This window comes from Anguilla anguilla, chromosome 9 (genome assembly GCF_013347855.1).
Source record: "Anguilla anguilla isolate fAngAng1 chromosome 9, fAngAng1.pri, whole genome shotgun sequence".
Taxonomy (NCBI): Eukaryota; Metazoa; Chordata; class Actinopteri; order Anguilliformes; family Anguillidae; genus Anguilla; species Anguilla anguilla.
The window spans coordinates 4,832,575-4,849,617 of NC_049209.1; the positions used below are offsets into that span (position 1 = coordinate 4,832,575).

The 17,043-nt window shown below is 46.3% G+C and overlaps 1 protein-coding gene across 1 annotated transcript; it reads right to left on the reverse strand.

Annotated features, from left to right (window-relative positions):
* Nucleotides 1-3,718: 3,718 nt before the first annotated feature.
* yipf5 (Yip1 domain family, member 5) lies at nt 3,719-12,355 on the reverse strand. The gene is made up of 6 exons (XM_035431766.1): nt 12,210-12,355; nt 11,289-11,406; nt 10,443-10,621; nt 8,188-8,333; nt 5,787-5,968; nt 3,719-4,741 (listed from the first exon to the last, which is right to left on the reverse strand). Exons 2-6 carry the CDS (start codon nt 11,396-11,398, stop codon nt 4,579-4,581), a joined length of 780 nt encoding a protein of 259 aa, XP_035287657.1. The 5' UTR covers nt 11,399-11,406; nt 12,210-12,355; the 3' UTR covers nt 3,719-4,578.
* Nucleotides 12,356-17,043: the final 4,688 nt, after the last annotated feature.

The window sequence follows — 17,043 nt, forward strand, 5'->3', positions numbered from 1 at the left end:
ATAATGAGAAATCCGGATTAACTCTGTGTGTGCTATCACAAATACGCTCCTCTACGAACCAGTGTGTGCTATCACAAATACACTCCTCTATGAACCACTGTGTGCTATCACAAATACACTCCTCTATGAACCACTGTGTGCTATCACAAATACGCTCCTCTATGAACCACTCAGTCACTGCGCATCTTCTGCTGTGATCTGATGACGCATCTCTTCAGACTACCTGGACTAACTATCACCACTCTGCGGGGGCACTCACAATCTAGGAGCACTCTTATCACTTGTACCCTTCTACCTAGGCACTTTTCCTGTCATGCATGTACCTCCATCCGGCACTTACAATCCATATGTAACAATCGCTGCTGGTTATTGTGGGAAGAAAAAAAAAAATCAGTGTTCTAAACGGAGAACACCGGTGTTCTAGAGCACTGACTTGGAATTTTGAAGAAGAAAAAAAACATTCCAGATTCCACTCCTCAAAGGGTTAAGGCAACAAGACAAATGCGTGCAAAAAAATGACAAAGGAAAGTGCAGTAAGACTCGTTTGCAGTGTCACATTGCCGTCCCGCGTGAAACACGTACAGACTGAGCAAGCCGTCGATTTTTTAACATTTTTATTTTAAAATCCCCTCGCTGCTTTCCAGGCCAGAACGAAATTTTTAGGAATTTTTTTTTTGGTCATAGAATTCCTGCCGGAGCCTTCGATTACGCAACAGGCTTTTCGTCTGAGAACCCGTCCCCCGGCCCGCTCTCGCCCGAGCGCGACCCATTCCCAGCTCAACAGCGCCATCTACGGGCCGGCCTCGTTCGCACACCCCGACGGCGGCACTGAAGGGCCTCGCAAACAGCACTGAGGTGACGGGCGTCTGTGTCCGCAGGCCCCCCGTGTCAAACTGACCGATACCTCCCACCTGCTTTAAACGAGGAGGCGGGCTGCACAGGACAAACTCTGACGAGGGCAAACAGCCTTCCCCTTCACCCATCTCTTCCGCTCGGGAGAAAGCGGGGAGATTATTTTTTTTTTACTAAGCCAGCCCAGATGTCGGACATCTGGCGCCGCGCATCGGTGCCATGGCTCGCCACGGGCAGATGCGATAGGGACGTGCCATCATGTGACCGCTGACCACCGTCCAATAGGAGGCCTCGAGAGCGAGTGCCAATGGGACAAAATGGCCTCCTGGTCTTTGAGAAGACCGTACACGGCCCACCCTGTGTTACCACGTGTTCGGTACTGCAGGTCTCCCTCACACTGAACAGACCTTTCACCGACCTGCACCACCGGGACAAAAAGCCTCATCACAATTCACCTCGGAACTTTCCGGAACTTTACTCTTTTTTGGGTGTGCACGCGTTTGTGTCTGAGGCAAATATCTTGGGGTGTTGAGGGCAAACCACAGGACACCCCCCACCCCCACCCCCCTGCCCCCCCGATACCCCACAAACAGCACCTTTCTGCCCCAGACCCCTCCAGGTTTAAACCAGGCCATGACCTCACTAGTCAGTCTCGGGACAGCGGCGAGAACACGTGAGACAGCGGCGGATGGCGGTGATGGCAGTTTTTCCTTGCCACTGTTGCTTTAGGCTTGCTTCTGCGCGGGTTTAGGCCAGGGCTGCCTGTGAAGCGTAGCGTGACAATTGCGCAACATAAATCAATTTTGATTTGATTTGACACATCCCGTATATCGGTATGTCCGTCAGTAAATATACCAAATGGCTCATTTTAGATACGCTCATAAAGGGTCCAGTACTCCAGACAGTAGACTTCGCCGACTGTGGCTGTGGTAGACCTTCTGCCACATCGGGGGACATCAACAACAGATTTAACATGCCAAATGCTCTGAGCAATGGCGCCCTCTGCTGGTCAGTGAACGCATGACAGCACCACTCGGTGGGGGGAACCGTGCTCCAGTTTAACGCATCCCCAAAGCTCCAGATCGCTAACGGCGCCGCATCTGCTTCTGATCACTGCAAGACGTGGCCTTAATATGACTATAAATGGAAAAGGAAGCTGCAAAGTATGCGGGCAACAATAAAAGAATCACGAATTAAAATGATGCCGAACACATGAACCTATTTATACGCACGCGCGTGCACGCACCCACACGCACCTCAGATATTACTGCCCCAACTTATTTCAAATTTCAAGGTATTTGAGAACAATTTTCAGGACTTTTAAGACAAATCATACAAATATATTTGTAATACAAATATATATATATATATATTTGTGTGTATACAATAAGCTCCATGTTTGGGGATTTTTTCTTGATTTGGCTCCGCACTCCAGCATTTTAGATTTGTAAACAAACAAATCAGGTGGTTAAAGTGCAGATTTTCTGCTTCTATGAACAATATTTTCATGCACTCTCGTTTCCCTGTTTAGAAATGACACGGCCTATTACAGGGCACCATTCAGGTTTTTTTTTTTTTGGTTTTTTTTTAATCTTCAAAAGAAAGAGTCACGCTATAAATCACTTGCAGCACTGAACACGAGAACATTTATGCAAACGACAGTTAACTACAAACCGCTAATAACCTCACAGGCTATTACACGTCGGCTGCGAGCGGTTCTTCGCTGAGTCATGTCCTCGCACTGAGCACGGGGCTGGCGTTAGGAGTTCAGAGACAAATTCACACTCGACTGTTGGCATTTGCTTTTTTTTATTTCTATAAAAGTCCAGAACACACACATCACAAGTCTCTGAAAAACGTTTTTTTTGTTTTTTGTTTTTTAAGGTGGAGCGGGGCTGCCCTCCTCTTCGTGAGTGCGCCTCCCCTCCCTCAGGAACGGTCTGAGATTCTACCCGGTCTCCCACGGGGCACTCTCGCGATAAGACCGGCCCTCACCGACCGACCTGCTTTCCACAACACAAAACCTGCGTGCGCGGAGAGCGGAAAACACCCACACCGCTCAGCCCGCCGACCCTGCGCTGCTCTCGCGAAGCGTGAGGAGAACTCCTGCTCCTGAGCTTTCCAACCAACCCAGCTTGTTGTGGAGTTTTTTTTCTTTTTTTTTCTTCTTCTTCCAAATCGAGCCTCAGGAGTCGAATCTGGAGCTTCCAGCGGAAACTCAGCCGCTGAGCAGGACCGATTCTCACGACACAAACACACACACACACCCTTCCTCTGGGGATCTTGTTAGCGCGGTGAAAGGGATCATGGGATATTGGAGGATAAATGCTGGAACGCTTGGCTATAATTCAATGGGAGCCTAGAACTGAACATGTGACGAAGGCGTGAGGACATCTCTACTGTGATCAGCCACTGGCCCTTCTGTACAGAGGACCCCTCTGGTGCGTGTAGTAAAATCAGACAAAAATCCATGCTAAAAACGACCAAGAACGTGTCTTCACAATGTGTCTCTTTAATACAAACTCAAAGTGAGGTCGTACAGTTCGCTCCCTGTGTGTGAGCAGCCCGATCCTCTCCACCTCCAGTAAACTAACACACACACGCATGCACACAAATGTACACACACACGCGCACGCACACACATGTACATGTGTGCGCACACAAACGCGCGCACACACAAATGCACACACACACACACGGACACACAAATGTACACACACACGCACACGCACACGCACACACAAACACGCGCACACAAATGCACACAGACACCCGCACACACACGCGCACACACATGCACACACACACATGCACACACAGGTCTCATCCTACCAGGCTAAGGCGGATAAACTCCAGAGAAATGAGGGACACTGTAAAAGGAATGTTCATTTGAAACATTGAGCATGAACACTGAAGGAAAGGAGTATAAAGAAATTAGAATTTGGTTAATTTGTTTTGGGTTGTTTCGCTTCTTGCGGAACATTCCAGGTCATGCTAAACCCCAAATGAGAGAAACAGCTGTCAAACATGACTATTTGCTTCGACAGTAAATAGAACAAAACTTGTTATCCTGCAATGTTAACAAATTCTCAAAATTAACTCAACGGCCAATTTCGTCTAACCACCACAAGAAGCTGTCTTATTAAATATTTTAGGGTCTTGTGCACGGGCTACCAATTTCAGATTCTGATACAACTATGAGCTGGAATTACTTTTTGGAAAACAAAAAGAAAAAAAAACGCCAGGAATGACTAAAAGATAAAGCACTACGTTGGCGAGAGTGAACACCACCCCTGGATCTCCAGATGTACACAGCACAGGTGGAAACCATTACCGCAGGCCACATCGCTCCAAGCGGACATAATTATACAGTAACGTACGCTTTCATACTGTACGTGCGATACGGCGGAGTTCACTCTGACGTTGTGTTACGTTGTGTTGTGTTGTGTTACGTTGGGCCCCAGAAACACCAGGGAAAGTTCGTGACGTTGGAGCGGCCAGAAAAGCTGGAATGTGTGGGACAGTTTTGGTGCCCTCCCCCCTCATTTTAGGGGTGGTGGAGTGGAGTGGAGTAGGGTGGGGTGGGGTGGGGGTGGGGGCACACCTGCTCTTCCTGTCCTACAGTTTAACCGTGTCTGTGGGTCTGTGGGCTGTTTCCCGGTCCTGGTCCCGGTCCCGGTCCTGGTCCTGGTCCTGGTCCCCACCCCCGCGCCCCCTGCCCCCCCCTCAGAAGACGGAGATGAGGGCGAACACCCCGTACAGGAGGGCGCAGGGGTACGCCACCAGCAGCTGCTGCCCGTCCATGGCCAGGGCCGAGATGAAGATCTTGGACGCCGATTGGCTGCACCAGCCGATGATGAGGGCTGTGAGGACTATTCCCAGCATGCCTCTGGAACACAGGGGGGAGTGGGGGGGGGGGGCAAGGGGTGTTAACACCACGACTCGCTGAGGATCCACACGGCACACTTCTACAGTTCATACCGAAGCCCTTACTGGGGAAATGGAGTGCATGGGAGGGAGTGACTGAGGTCCAGGCCTGGTTTATACCTGGGGGGTCCAGTCTTACCTGAAAAGGGCCGGTGTGGGTGCAGGTTTCTGTTCTAGCCCAGCACTACCACACCTGATTCTACTCACTGAGGTCATGACTGAAGACCATGATTAGTTAAACACTAGAATCCGGTGTCTCAGAGTTGGGCTAAAACAGAAACCTGCACCCACACCGGCCCTTTTCGGATAAGACTGGACCCCCCCAGGTCTAAACCAGGCAGAGACCTCAGTGAATCCCTCCCAGGCACCATTTCCCCAGTTAGAAGGACTTTCAGAGCAAGCCACTAAAAATCAACCCCATAAACTGAAGCAACAGCAGGCATAAAAAAATACATCCTTATATATTTTTAATACAATTTTCTTCCCCATGACAAAGCCTGTTCCGTCCGTTTGCCCGTACAGACCGTAATGAATAAAAAGCCTGCTCGATTCGCCCGGCGTTTCAGATCAATCCGGGGAGCATTTCAGCCTCATTTCCCCTTATTGGTGATGTCATTCCCGCAGAGTTCCGCGCTAATATCACCTTAGACACCGTTGCCAAAGAAACATCATCGGGAAACGGAGCCGTCTCACGCCGCTGAAGTCCCTGCCTTGAACGGCCAACCATAACGCTCTTTCAGAGTCACATGGTACACATAATCTTATACATGCTGGGGATGCTTAATTAGTGAACTCACCACTCCCTGGCACCCCTCGTGTACCCAGGTGCGTCTATTGTCTCCATTACTAAATGATTCAGGCGCTAATCCTCAAAATGGAGGAAACGATGAATAAAAGTAACGGAACAGCACGTGGAACCTGAGCTGGTTAAGCCGGCCCGGATCCTGCCGGAGAGGGGGAGGGAAGAGGGGGGGGGGCGGGGGACGGGGGGGGGGGCGAGTACTCACTGCAGGGAGAAGACCACGCCGAAGCTGGAGAGGAGGATCATGGGAAGCAGGCAGTAGCCCAGCACGCTGGCCACGCAGCCGAAGGACACGCCCGTCATGCTCATCAGGTTCAGCAGGCAGTACATGCCCAGGCAGCCCATGACACTGATACCGTACACATAGCCAAACTGGATCTTCCCCGCCTGGGACAGACGCGCACACACACACACACACACACACAAACAGACGGACAGAAACACAATTTAATTTTTTTAAATATTTCCAACTTTTACCCCCATTTTCTTTATTTTAACTGCATTTTATGGTTTCATCATTTTTTAGTATTTCCCTCCTTCATAATAATAATAACAACACTAATAATAACAGAACATTAAGTAATATATTGTCAAAACAGTCACACAAACTTCCACATGCACGTCTCTTCTTAGTGTACGCTACACAATGCTAACCGGACTGGAGAAACACCACTGGCACTTCCTGTGCTTTCAGGCTACAATTGGACACCAGCACACTTCCTGTGCTTTCAGGCTACGATTGGACACTGGCACTTCCTGTGCTTTCAGGCTACGATTGGACACTGGCACTTCCTGTGCTTTAAGGCTACGATTGGACACTGGCACTTCCTGTGCTTTCAGGCTACGATTGGACAGCTGATCAGAAACGACAAACTGGATGATGATCCTGGCCAATCACAAACCAGCGGCTGCAGAGCAGATTTAACAGGCGCTAATGAGATGAGACAGTACGCCCGACCGGAGATTTCAAACCGTCCTGTAGCGTCCACCAACCCTCCATGACATTTTAATTATAAATATATAACTCCTCAGGAATAATTTCTCCTCCGCAAAAGTCAAATTCCTGTTTCATACCTTTTGCGAGAAGTCTCACCAGTTCGCTAGCAATGCCTCCTGCATGCTGACACTGCTAGGCTAGACAGTAAATAACATTAAGCTAACCAGTTCAAAAGAAAATTGTATATCACCATCTAAAACGAAAAAAAAAAATTATTTACTCTATTTTTTTAAAACAGAACCGGGAAATATGCTGAAGCTTTTCCGTGACTTTCCAGGAGACTCTGCTGAAGGACTCTCGGGGCCTGTGGGGGCTCGGTAAAGCTCTCCCTGCTCGACACCGACGCTCTGTGACACACGGCTCCCAGCGGACATAATTAAAGCGCTCGAACCGTCCGCCGCGCGGCTCGGGCTGCGGGGGGGCAGCCGGGGCGCTGAGGGCCCGGCACCTCCGTGTCCCCGCTTCCGCTCAGCCGCCAAAGTGACCTTCCGCGTCTTTTAATGAACTACGGTGATTCAGCGCGAAGTAGCCAGCGTTAGCCTGTCCCTGTGCGTCTTTAATGAACTACGGTGATTCAGCGCAAAGTAGCGAGCGTTAGCCTGTCCCTATGCGTCTTTAATGAACTACGGTGATTCAGCGCGAAGTAGCCAGCGTTAGCCTGTCCCTATGCGTCTTTAATGAACTACGGTGATTCAGCGCAAAATAGCCAGCGTTAGCCTGTCCCTATGCGTCTTTAATGAACTACGGTGATTCAGCGCAAAATAGCCAGCGTTAGCCTGTCCCTATGCGTCTTTAATGAACTACGGTGATTCAGCGCAAAATAGCCAGCGTTAGCCTGTCCCTATGCGTCTTTAATGAACTACGGTGATTCAGCGCGAAGTAGCGAGCGTTAGCCTGTCCCTGTGTGTCTTTAATGAACTACGGTGATTCAGCGCGAAATAGCCAGCGTTAGCCTGTCCCAATGCGTCATTAATGGACATGATTCAGCGCAAAGTAGCGAGCGTTAGCCTGTCCCTGTGTGTCTTTAATGAACGTGATTCAGCGCAAAGTAGCCAGCGTTAGCCTGTCCCTATGTGTCTTTAATGAGCGGGATTCAGCGCAAAGTAGCGTGCATTAGCCTGTCCCTATGTGTCTTTAATGAACGTGATTCAGAGCAAAGTAGCGTGCATTAGCCTGTCCCTATGTGTCTTTAATGAACGTGATTCAGAGCAAAGTAGCGAGCGTTAGCCTACGCCTGTGCATTTTTTAAAGGGCGCCCAAACGCATTCGCTCTCAAAACCTTGCTTAGCAGTAGTCTTTGGCACTTTTTTTATTTATTTATTTATTTTTATTTTTTTTACCTTCCCTGGTGCATCTGTGGCAATTACAGCATGTAAAGCCTGTAATTTATTTTCTTTAGTGTTTTATGTAAAAACCCTGTTCTGACGCCATTTTCAGAGCACAAAGTGGCGGCTTTCTCGCCCCTGGCGACGGTTTTCTTGGGCCCGACAACGGCTTTCCCGCCCCAACAATGGTGGGTTTCTCGCCCCGGCAGCGGCTCCGCCCCTCCCTCCTCCCCCCCCCCCCCCCGGTGGCGGGTTTCGCGGCAGTGGCGGTAAACGCAGCGTACCAGCAGCAGCGTGGCTCCGAAGGCCAGGCAGAAGACCATGGGCCCCGCCAGGTCCGTCTCCGTCATGATGCTGCCGTCCGCCGCCTTCAGGGGGTGCAGCACCGTCAGCGTCTTCTGCCAGATGTGGTCAAAGTTGATCCCCAACTCTGCCCCGGGGGGGAAAAAAAAAAAAAAAACACATCTGACCAAACACTCCTGAGACACGCCCACCACCCGTCATAATACTGTGTACGTGCTGACAAGTCATTAACTTATTTCAGAGACTGGAACAGGAAAGGAGAAATTTACACACACACGTACGGAGGACGGAGTGTGGCACAGTGGGTAAGGAACTGGGCTTGTAACCGAAAGGTTGCAGGTTCGATTCCCGGGTAAGGACACTGCCGTTGTACCCTTGAGCAAGGTACTTAACCTGCATTGCTTCAGTATATATCCAGCTGTATAAATGGATACAATGTAAAATGCTATGTAAAAAATTGTGTAAGTCGCTCTGGATAAGAGCGTCTGCTAAATGCATGTAATGTAACACACATGCACACGTACACGTATGCACGCACACACATACACGTGCACAGACACACACAGACACACACACACACACACATAAAGCAAACCCACTTACTAGCGCATGAGGCCATGACAGTTCCAGACAGAACTTGTTTCATTTACCCCTAGCGTGAGATTTGCATTTGACTTGCTCTTTGGATTAATGCACGAGCGTCTGAATCCTGGAATGTGTGCTCCAGTCCTCCAGTTCTCTCCATCTAATGATGCCTTTCCCTCATGCTGACATCATCTCAAGACACCACTGTTCGTGAAATATCAGCAAGTCGAGCCGCCACAAAGTTTCTCAAAGTTAGCGCAGTTCCAGCCATGCCCCACAGTAACCCCTCTGCTTCCAAAGTCATCGGCGTCTCCTCCCGCAGCCCTGCTAGCTATAATTACAGCCACCCAGACCAAACTTTTTTTTTTTTTTTTAAATAAATGAACCAGTGTCATTTGCTTAATTACTGGAGGTGCCATACCCCGTGTCATAGCCTCTGCTTTGTGTGTATACACGAGGTGCCCCGTTCACCCAGGGGATTCCACTGCGCGCTCGCTATCCGCATTAATGCACCTCAGATTACTAAAGCACTGGACGTGAAATTGAGTTAAAGCCTCACTGAATATTCAACGCGGTTACTGAACACATTTCACCCTGGATAGTGTGGAATCAGCAGTTAAAAGAACTGGGCTCGACAGGTCTGAGGCCTAACCTCACCCTGACCCATGCAAATGCCTACAGCTGCACATACGACTAGCATGTACGGTGAAATTAGCATTAGCGTTCATCATCCCGGACGGGTCCAACGGAGTCCACAGAGCAAACACGCAGAGCAAATAAGCCAGGCAAATGAACAGGCCGACTCAGTGCAGTTCAGGGATACGTGATTATAATGGGCTTGGATGAGAAAGGCCTTTCAATCTCATGAGAGGGACCTTTCAAAGCTCTTTTGACTCTGAATGGAATGAATGAGGTCCCATGGTGCATTCTGAATAGGGAACGGAAGAGTTCAACGCACGTCATGTTAATGTTAATATCAAAGGTCATTTTATTACGCTGTACCTGTGCAGTTGAGAAGAGAAGCCAATGCCTCTGATCCATCTGCCCACAGCACACACACACACACTCACACTCATATACACAAACACCCACACACACACACACAGACACCCACACACACTCACACTCATATACACAAACACCCACACACACACACACACACAGACACCCACACACACTCACACTCATATACGCAAACACCCACACACACACACACCCAGACACCCACACACACTCACACTCATATACACAAACACCCACACACACACACAAACAGACACTCGCACTCACACACAAATATGGGGTGCGCACAAATTTAAGTAGGTCTGCCTCTCTCATGGGGGATGGGGATTTTGAGGCTAAGTCCTGCTTCAACTCAGGGCAGGCGAGATACAAACTGTCCAAAAACACTGCTGTCCCTGTTCCACTTATTTGCCATTAGAGAAGCGAGAGCAAGTTTTCATCAGCCCCAAAATGGATGACACTAGCTAACACCAGCTAAGAGTGACTCACCAATCTGAACCAATCAAAGTGCTTTGCAGCAGAGTGTAGCATTTTGATTGGTTAAAGAAAGACAAATGTTCATTATTACCTAACTCCGCTAAACTAATTATCACCCCCCCCCCTAAAAAAAAAATACAGTGCTCCTTACCCTCCAGCAGGGGGGGCTCCTCGTCAAAGCTGCTGCCGTAGACGGACTGGGTGGAGGCGGGGGTGAAGGCCGGCGTGGGCTGGTAGATCTGTCCCGTGTAAGGCTGCTGGGGCGGTATCATCCCTGGGGGGGGCGCAGCGTACCCCCCTTGCTGGGCGTACTCATACTGGTTGTAGGGCCTGGGGGGAGGAGACTGCATTCAGCACAGCTGTGTGGCTGCGCCACACTGTACTGGGTGCGCTAATGTGATAGCCTCTGTCACCAGTTACTGCACGTCAGACATGGAAAGATCCAGGGTACAGAAAGTAGAAGTCCTGCCATGTGTTTCTTCTACCCATAGAAGGATTATTAGTTGTTCTACCTCCTGGCTAAAGGACTGTGCTAATTTAGCAAATCCAGGTTATTAGAAAAAAATACTGGGGAAGACTTTTAACATCCTGAACCTGGATTTCTAACTCCGCTGCACATATCCTCTGCAGGACTCAAATGACCAAAAATCCCCTTATTTGCCCTAGCTTATTTACCTCACCCACCCTGGGGCAACATTAAACCAGCACGCCAAACTACTGTCACCGGAATTTTAAAGTGTGGCATGCCAGCGTGCAGCTTAAGAGCAGAAATATCTGTGGTGTAAACCAGTCTGCAATGACACTGGCGATTAAGCGAACTGGAGAATGTGGTGTGTTCAGCCCACCCTGCGCATGGTTTGTATGTAATGTAATGTTTGTTCACAATCAATGCACAGGTCCCTTTGTAACACACTGTACAGAAATCTAGTGGTCTGTGCACCTATGCTTTGTACGTTGTACTCCAGAAAAGCAGACTGACAAAAGAGAAAACGCGTACTTGTTGTAGGGATCTTCAGCGTTACTGTAGCCATACGCGGCTTGCCCTTGGTCATCTATGCTGTAGCTGGTCTGGTAGAAGTCTGTGTTGATGTTGTCAAAGCCTGACATTGCAGAGCCTGGAAGAAGAGAGAGTAAATCAGAGGCAGAACTTCTCCGGTGTCTCTCAATCAATCTCATATCAATGGACTGCTCTTACGTTAAGAGAAAGTATGACAGAAACGTTGTCAAGAAAAGCAACCAAAACTGGAGGAAGTGGGGGAATCAATTCCTATTAAAACGGATCTGTGGCTCTCGACTAGAAACCACGGGCGCTTGCTAGCTAACGGTACGCAGTAAAGCAAGGAAACCAGAAGTAGTGTTTCTAGAATTTCATATTACTGAGTACAGCATAGCCAACTGGCTTACTTGCATCAAATACCATAACCTGCATCAAATTCTTATCTAGCTGCACAAGCTATTACAAGGTAGACTCAACAGCTAGTTTGCTGGTCAGATATATAGGTACACAAACAAATAACGTTTTGTTTGTGTCATTCAGTAATTAGCTAGCTAAATCAGTTTCAGTGGGTGGTTTTACTTGGAATGCTCAGCAGTAATGAATATTTGCATTGTGGTAACAAAATGAGAAAACGTGACAGTATTGGCCAGTTAAAACGTTGTAACGGTATAACATATGACATATTGCCTGATCTCGTTCACGTTAGTTATTATAGTGGTTAGCAAGCTGTGCTAGTTTAGCTAGCGGGATAATCAGCCATTACAGTTAAGTAGACAGCTAGCTTAGCATTGTGGAACAACGTAAAAGAGAAATACCACATATTAAGATTTCAAAATAAATAAAAGGCAAATACACGTGTAATTACCAACGTGACACGATATCTAGTAAGCCATTACGCGACAATTCTGTAAGATTTCTTACCCGTCTAGACCGTTCCTCTTTACAGTACCAACCTACACTTCCAGCTTCTCTGCTACGTGTCAACAGAAAGTAAAAAGTACTGCTTCCGGATCATACACGTAAACGTCCAATGTAGGCGGGGCATGAAACTGGTGTGTACGTAGCTACATCAAAAAGTATACCCTGATACCAGCGATCTCCATTTAAGTACGTTTGCTAGTTATTTGAACACTGAATTGTAAATTTGAGTCAACGACTAAGACAGTCCAACTGGTTACCATTTTTCATGCATGTAAACACCGCCGGCTAACTCACTTCTGTTGTGGAAAATTCAGAATTTTCATAACGTAACTTCTTTAGCATTCGTTGTTAAGTTAATCGTCCTTGCCATTATTAGCAAAGGCATAAAAACAGTTATTTGCATAAGAAAATAGCGCACCAAATACAAAGAAATCTACGTTCCAACACTACTGCGCATGCGGTATGATCCTCAAAATGGCTTCAACGTTGCCCTGAATGGCTCTCCGTTTGGGTGTAGGTTTGAATGGACTTTCTTATGGGGAAACAGCGTCCTCTAAAGTTTCGTTTAATAATGGACTAGGACGAAAGGAGGAACAAATAATAACTGCAGCAGACAAAAACGCAAACATCAACGGAATTACTTCAGTCGTAATGTCTTTAAAGCTTAAACGAATCAATACATGCAGAATAATGAGTTCTTCTTGTTGTGCAGACTGTTGTGTTTAATAATCGACTACAATTAAAGGAGGAATAGATAATGTTATTAACAACAAATACGAAAACATCAAACTACTTCAATCTTGTCTTTAAAGCTTAAATCAATTTATTAATGCAGAATAATACATTTTTTGTGCAAAGTGTCGTATTTAAGAATGGACTAGAATGAAAAGAGGGATAAATAATGTTATTAACAACAAACACAAACTAACAAACAACCAAACATAAATGGAATTACTTCAAAATTATTATCTATAAACCTTAAGTGAGTTTATAAATTCAGAATAATACTTTTTGTGCTAACTGTAATTCTAGCAATGGTTATCACTTGGCTTGTTGTAATTCCTTTTTTTCACATTAAACTTTTTTTTCATTCTTTTCGACAAGATATCGGAATGTATCTCAGCCCGGTATCGGGAACAGCAAGGAAAGGTAACGTATTTTGAGAATATAAAAGGATAGTGGAGAAAATGACCGGCAGTGATTAAATGAAGGAGAACAACTTTTATTTCGTTATGTGGAAAAAAGCATACATAAAAATGTAACTAGGCCTTTCTGACGACATGTAATGAGGACATGCTTCCCCAATCAATTAGATGCATCCCACAGCTGCTGTAGCGACACATGAGCCAGGAGCAGAGTCACGCACAGATGCTCTGAGATTTGGGACACTGTGGAATCGTTGGCTTCATATTCTGCGCGTCCTATATGTGAAAAATGAGGAACTTAGTCGATTATCTATTTTTAGAAACACAGTGGCCATGCAAAAAATATTGATGATGATCCTTAAGCACTTAAATAAAAGTGTGTGTTAATTTAATAGATGCTACTGAACTGCTTAAACAGCTATACTGTGTCCCTGACCTGGACGTCATTTCAAATTTATGCTGAAGTTCAAGAGTCTGGTGACTTGAATCGATGCTATGTGCATTCCAATCCCACGCTCTTAGAAATGCACTTTCCCTGTGGAATAAAATAAAGCTTGAATTACCTTTGTACATAATGAGCAGAAACTTCCTAGAACCTGCTTTAAAGATAATCTTGACTCAGATATTCCAACCGGGGGTGGGGTGGGGGGCGGACTTGATAGCAATATCACAAATAGAGTCCGGATGTTTTGGTGTCAGGTGCCTCTAAAAATATATCCCTGTTGGGATTCAATTGCATTGGGCTGGAGGAGGTGTGTGTGTGTGTACGTTTGGATGTCTACGCATATATGTGTGTGTTTGTGTGTGTGTATAGGTGTGTGTATGCGTGTGTGTGTTTGAATGTCTATGCATGCATGTGTGTGTTTGTGTGTGTGTAAAGGTGTATGTATATGTGTCTGTGTGTGTTTGGATGTCTATGTGTAAAGGTGTATGTATATGTGTCTGTGTGTGTTTGGATGTCTATGCATGCATGTGTGTGTTTTTGTGTGTATGAGGGTACACATACATACACACCGTCGTACACACACACACACACACACACACACACATCCACATGCACACACCCGTACACACACGCACACGCACACTTGCATACACACACCCGTACACACTCACACACACACACACACACACAGTGCACAACCGGACGACCCCTCCAGCGGCACACACATTTAAGATGTTGTTTCTAGGTCTACACATATGGAAAATTCAGAAAGGCAAAATGAACCTGGTTCACAATTCAAAAGCAATTCATCAGTCTCTGACATGATCCATTTATTTATTTATTTATTTAGCGATGAAAGATACAGTAATTCAATCAGATACACCTCGGAGGATTCTTATTACACACACTCTTGTCTAATTTCCCCACCAAAGCGGTTTGAACCCCTCAGCACGTTTAAACTTCTCGTACACGGTTCTCCCTTTAACCGCGTAATGAAATAAAATTGAAATCTGTCAGAGAATACCGCAAATCTAGGTCATTGAATTGCCATGCAGATATAATTACGCGCAGCGAAAGTGTTTGATTTAATGCTGTATTGCTGTGAGGGAGGAGTGGATTACACAGCCTTTTTACACCTACTCATCCTCTTTTCCTCGGCATAGGAGTCGCATTTTTATTAGACAGCACAGTGTGAAAATATGGCAGCGTTGACTCGTTAGACAACGTTCTTTTAATGAAGGAACGCAGCACCAGGCAACGGAACGCCGATCAACTAATAAAAGGCAATTAGCTGCTATTTATAAAGAACCTTTGTTCCGAGCATTTTTCTCAGAAAGACATAAGGGTGAAAAAATAAGTAATTAGTGATAATGGCGAGACCAAGATAAATAAATAAATAAATAAATCAGCGGTCTGTGGCAGTGAACTTTTCCTGACAGTCTCCGCCTCCCGTCTATTTGGCTGAAATCATCGCGAAGGCAATGTACCATCTAACGTCCGGGTCTCCCTCGCGCTCCGCTTTCTCGAAATAACGGCCCGCCGGCGTCGAGAAAAAATAATTAAAGCATTACTATCGCTGTGGGTGAGTTTTCCCTTTGACCGAATCACAGCTCGCAGCCACGGAACTCCGCTGTGAGACAGCCCAGTCTCAATTAGACATCCCCGTCATGGGCAAATGTCGCGTTGGCTTAACGGCGAACAATTCATCCGTGTGGCCAAAAGCAGTTTCTTCGGTTTCTGAGAAACCGAATATTAAGGCCACACGATTGAAGCTGTCATAGGTTATAACCCCATCATTTGTTTGCCAGTAAATTAGGCCTATGTTGTGTTGTGCACTGGGAGAGGTGGGTTAGAACACATAACAAATTTCTCTTAGATATTAGACAAAATCTCGGCAGCTGTGATACAGTTGGTAAATTCTGCATATGCCATGAGCCCCTCGCACAGGTGCATATTCCTTAACATTGGAAGCCAGCCAACAGAAAATTAGACTTGTTAATATTCAGTTACAGAGACTTCCACACGGCGTGCACGACTGAGTCTATCTGGAGAATATCAGGGATCGAAAAGCATCTTGTGGAAAAATAAATCACAGGAGATGAAAAAAAAAAAAAAATTACGCCTTTAGCACCGATGGCAACAAATCCCCAGTGTTAAAGTTCCCATGCCTTCTCCCTCAGCGCGAGCAACACGCGCAGGTGCTTAGCAACACCTTACCAACACAATGAACCAAATTACCAGGGACAGCGCGGCCACATCCATGTTGTGACAGGCTTTTTCTAAACAACGCGAACCATTCTGTAACGCAGAAAGGAGCACAGATACAGCAGGGGGAAGAGGAGGGAGATTACTGGGGTAAATACCCTGCTATTTGTCTGATAAAGCAGGGCCCGTTTAAAATAAATAAATAAATAAATATTTTCTTACACACGCAAGGAAAAAAAAGTGTTACAAAAGCCGAATATCCACAACATCCCCAGTGCTTGTATCTGGCAGCGCGTAATAGACATGAAAAAAGCTAACCCCCAAGAAGTATATCTTCTTTTAATGCAGAAATCTGGTCCAGATCAAATATGGGACGCGCTAAGGTTAACTGCGGCCAGGAGTCACATGACGATGGCATGATTTTAATTAACAGAGTACACCGCAATTCATTACTAAACAGCTCCTCCTCCGTTGATCAGGCGTTGGATCACGTGATCTGCCTGTGCCGGTCGTTTTTCGCTCACGTTGCCCGGCTGAGGAGTGAACAGAAATGACAACTGGCGGCACACATTTTGGAGGTGGCAAGTGCTAGAGTGCATGCACCCTTCGCGACTGGCCAATGACATGGCTGTAATGGCTTTTTCATTTTCCAAACGGGTGAATGAAAAAGAACAGTGATAATGTCAATAATCTATATCCATCGTACCCACAATACCCTGAGCAATCAGAACCAAGGTCACTATACTATGAAATGATCGCAAAACCTTCTGCAGATTATATGTTTGACAAGGCCTTGGTAATTTCAAAGCAAATCATATAGACATTTGGAGATTTGTCCTCACCTGGTGTGTCAATGCAATAATCATATATTTTAAACTGTATCGTGAATACATGGTACACTGCAATTCCTGTGTTTCCCTCACCTTAGGTTTTCATTTTTCATTTTTCAAGGTCTTTACCTATTCTGTATTAGAGATATTGATAAATCACTTGATCAGAACAGTGTTTATAACGGAAAATTGGAAGACAAGTTTTGCTT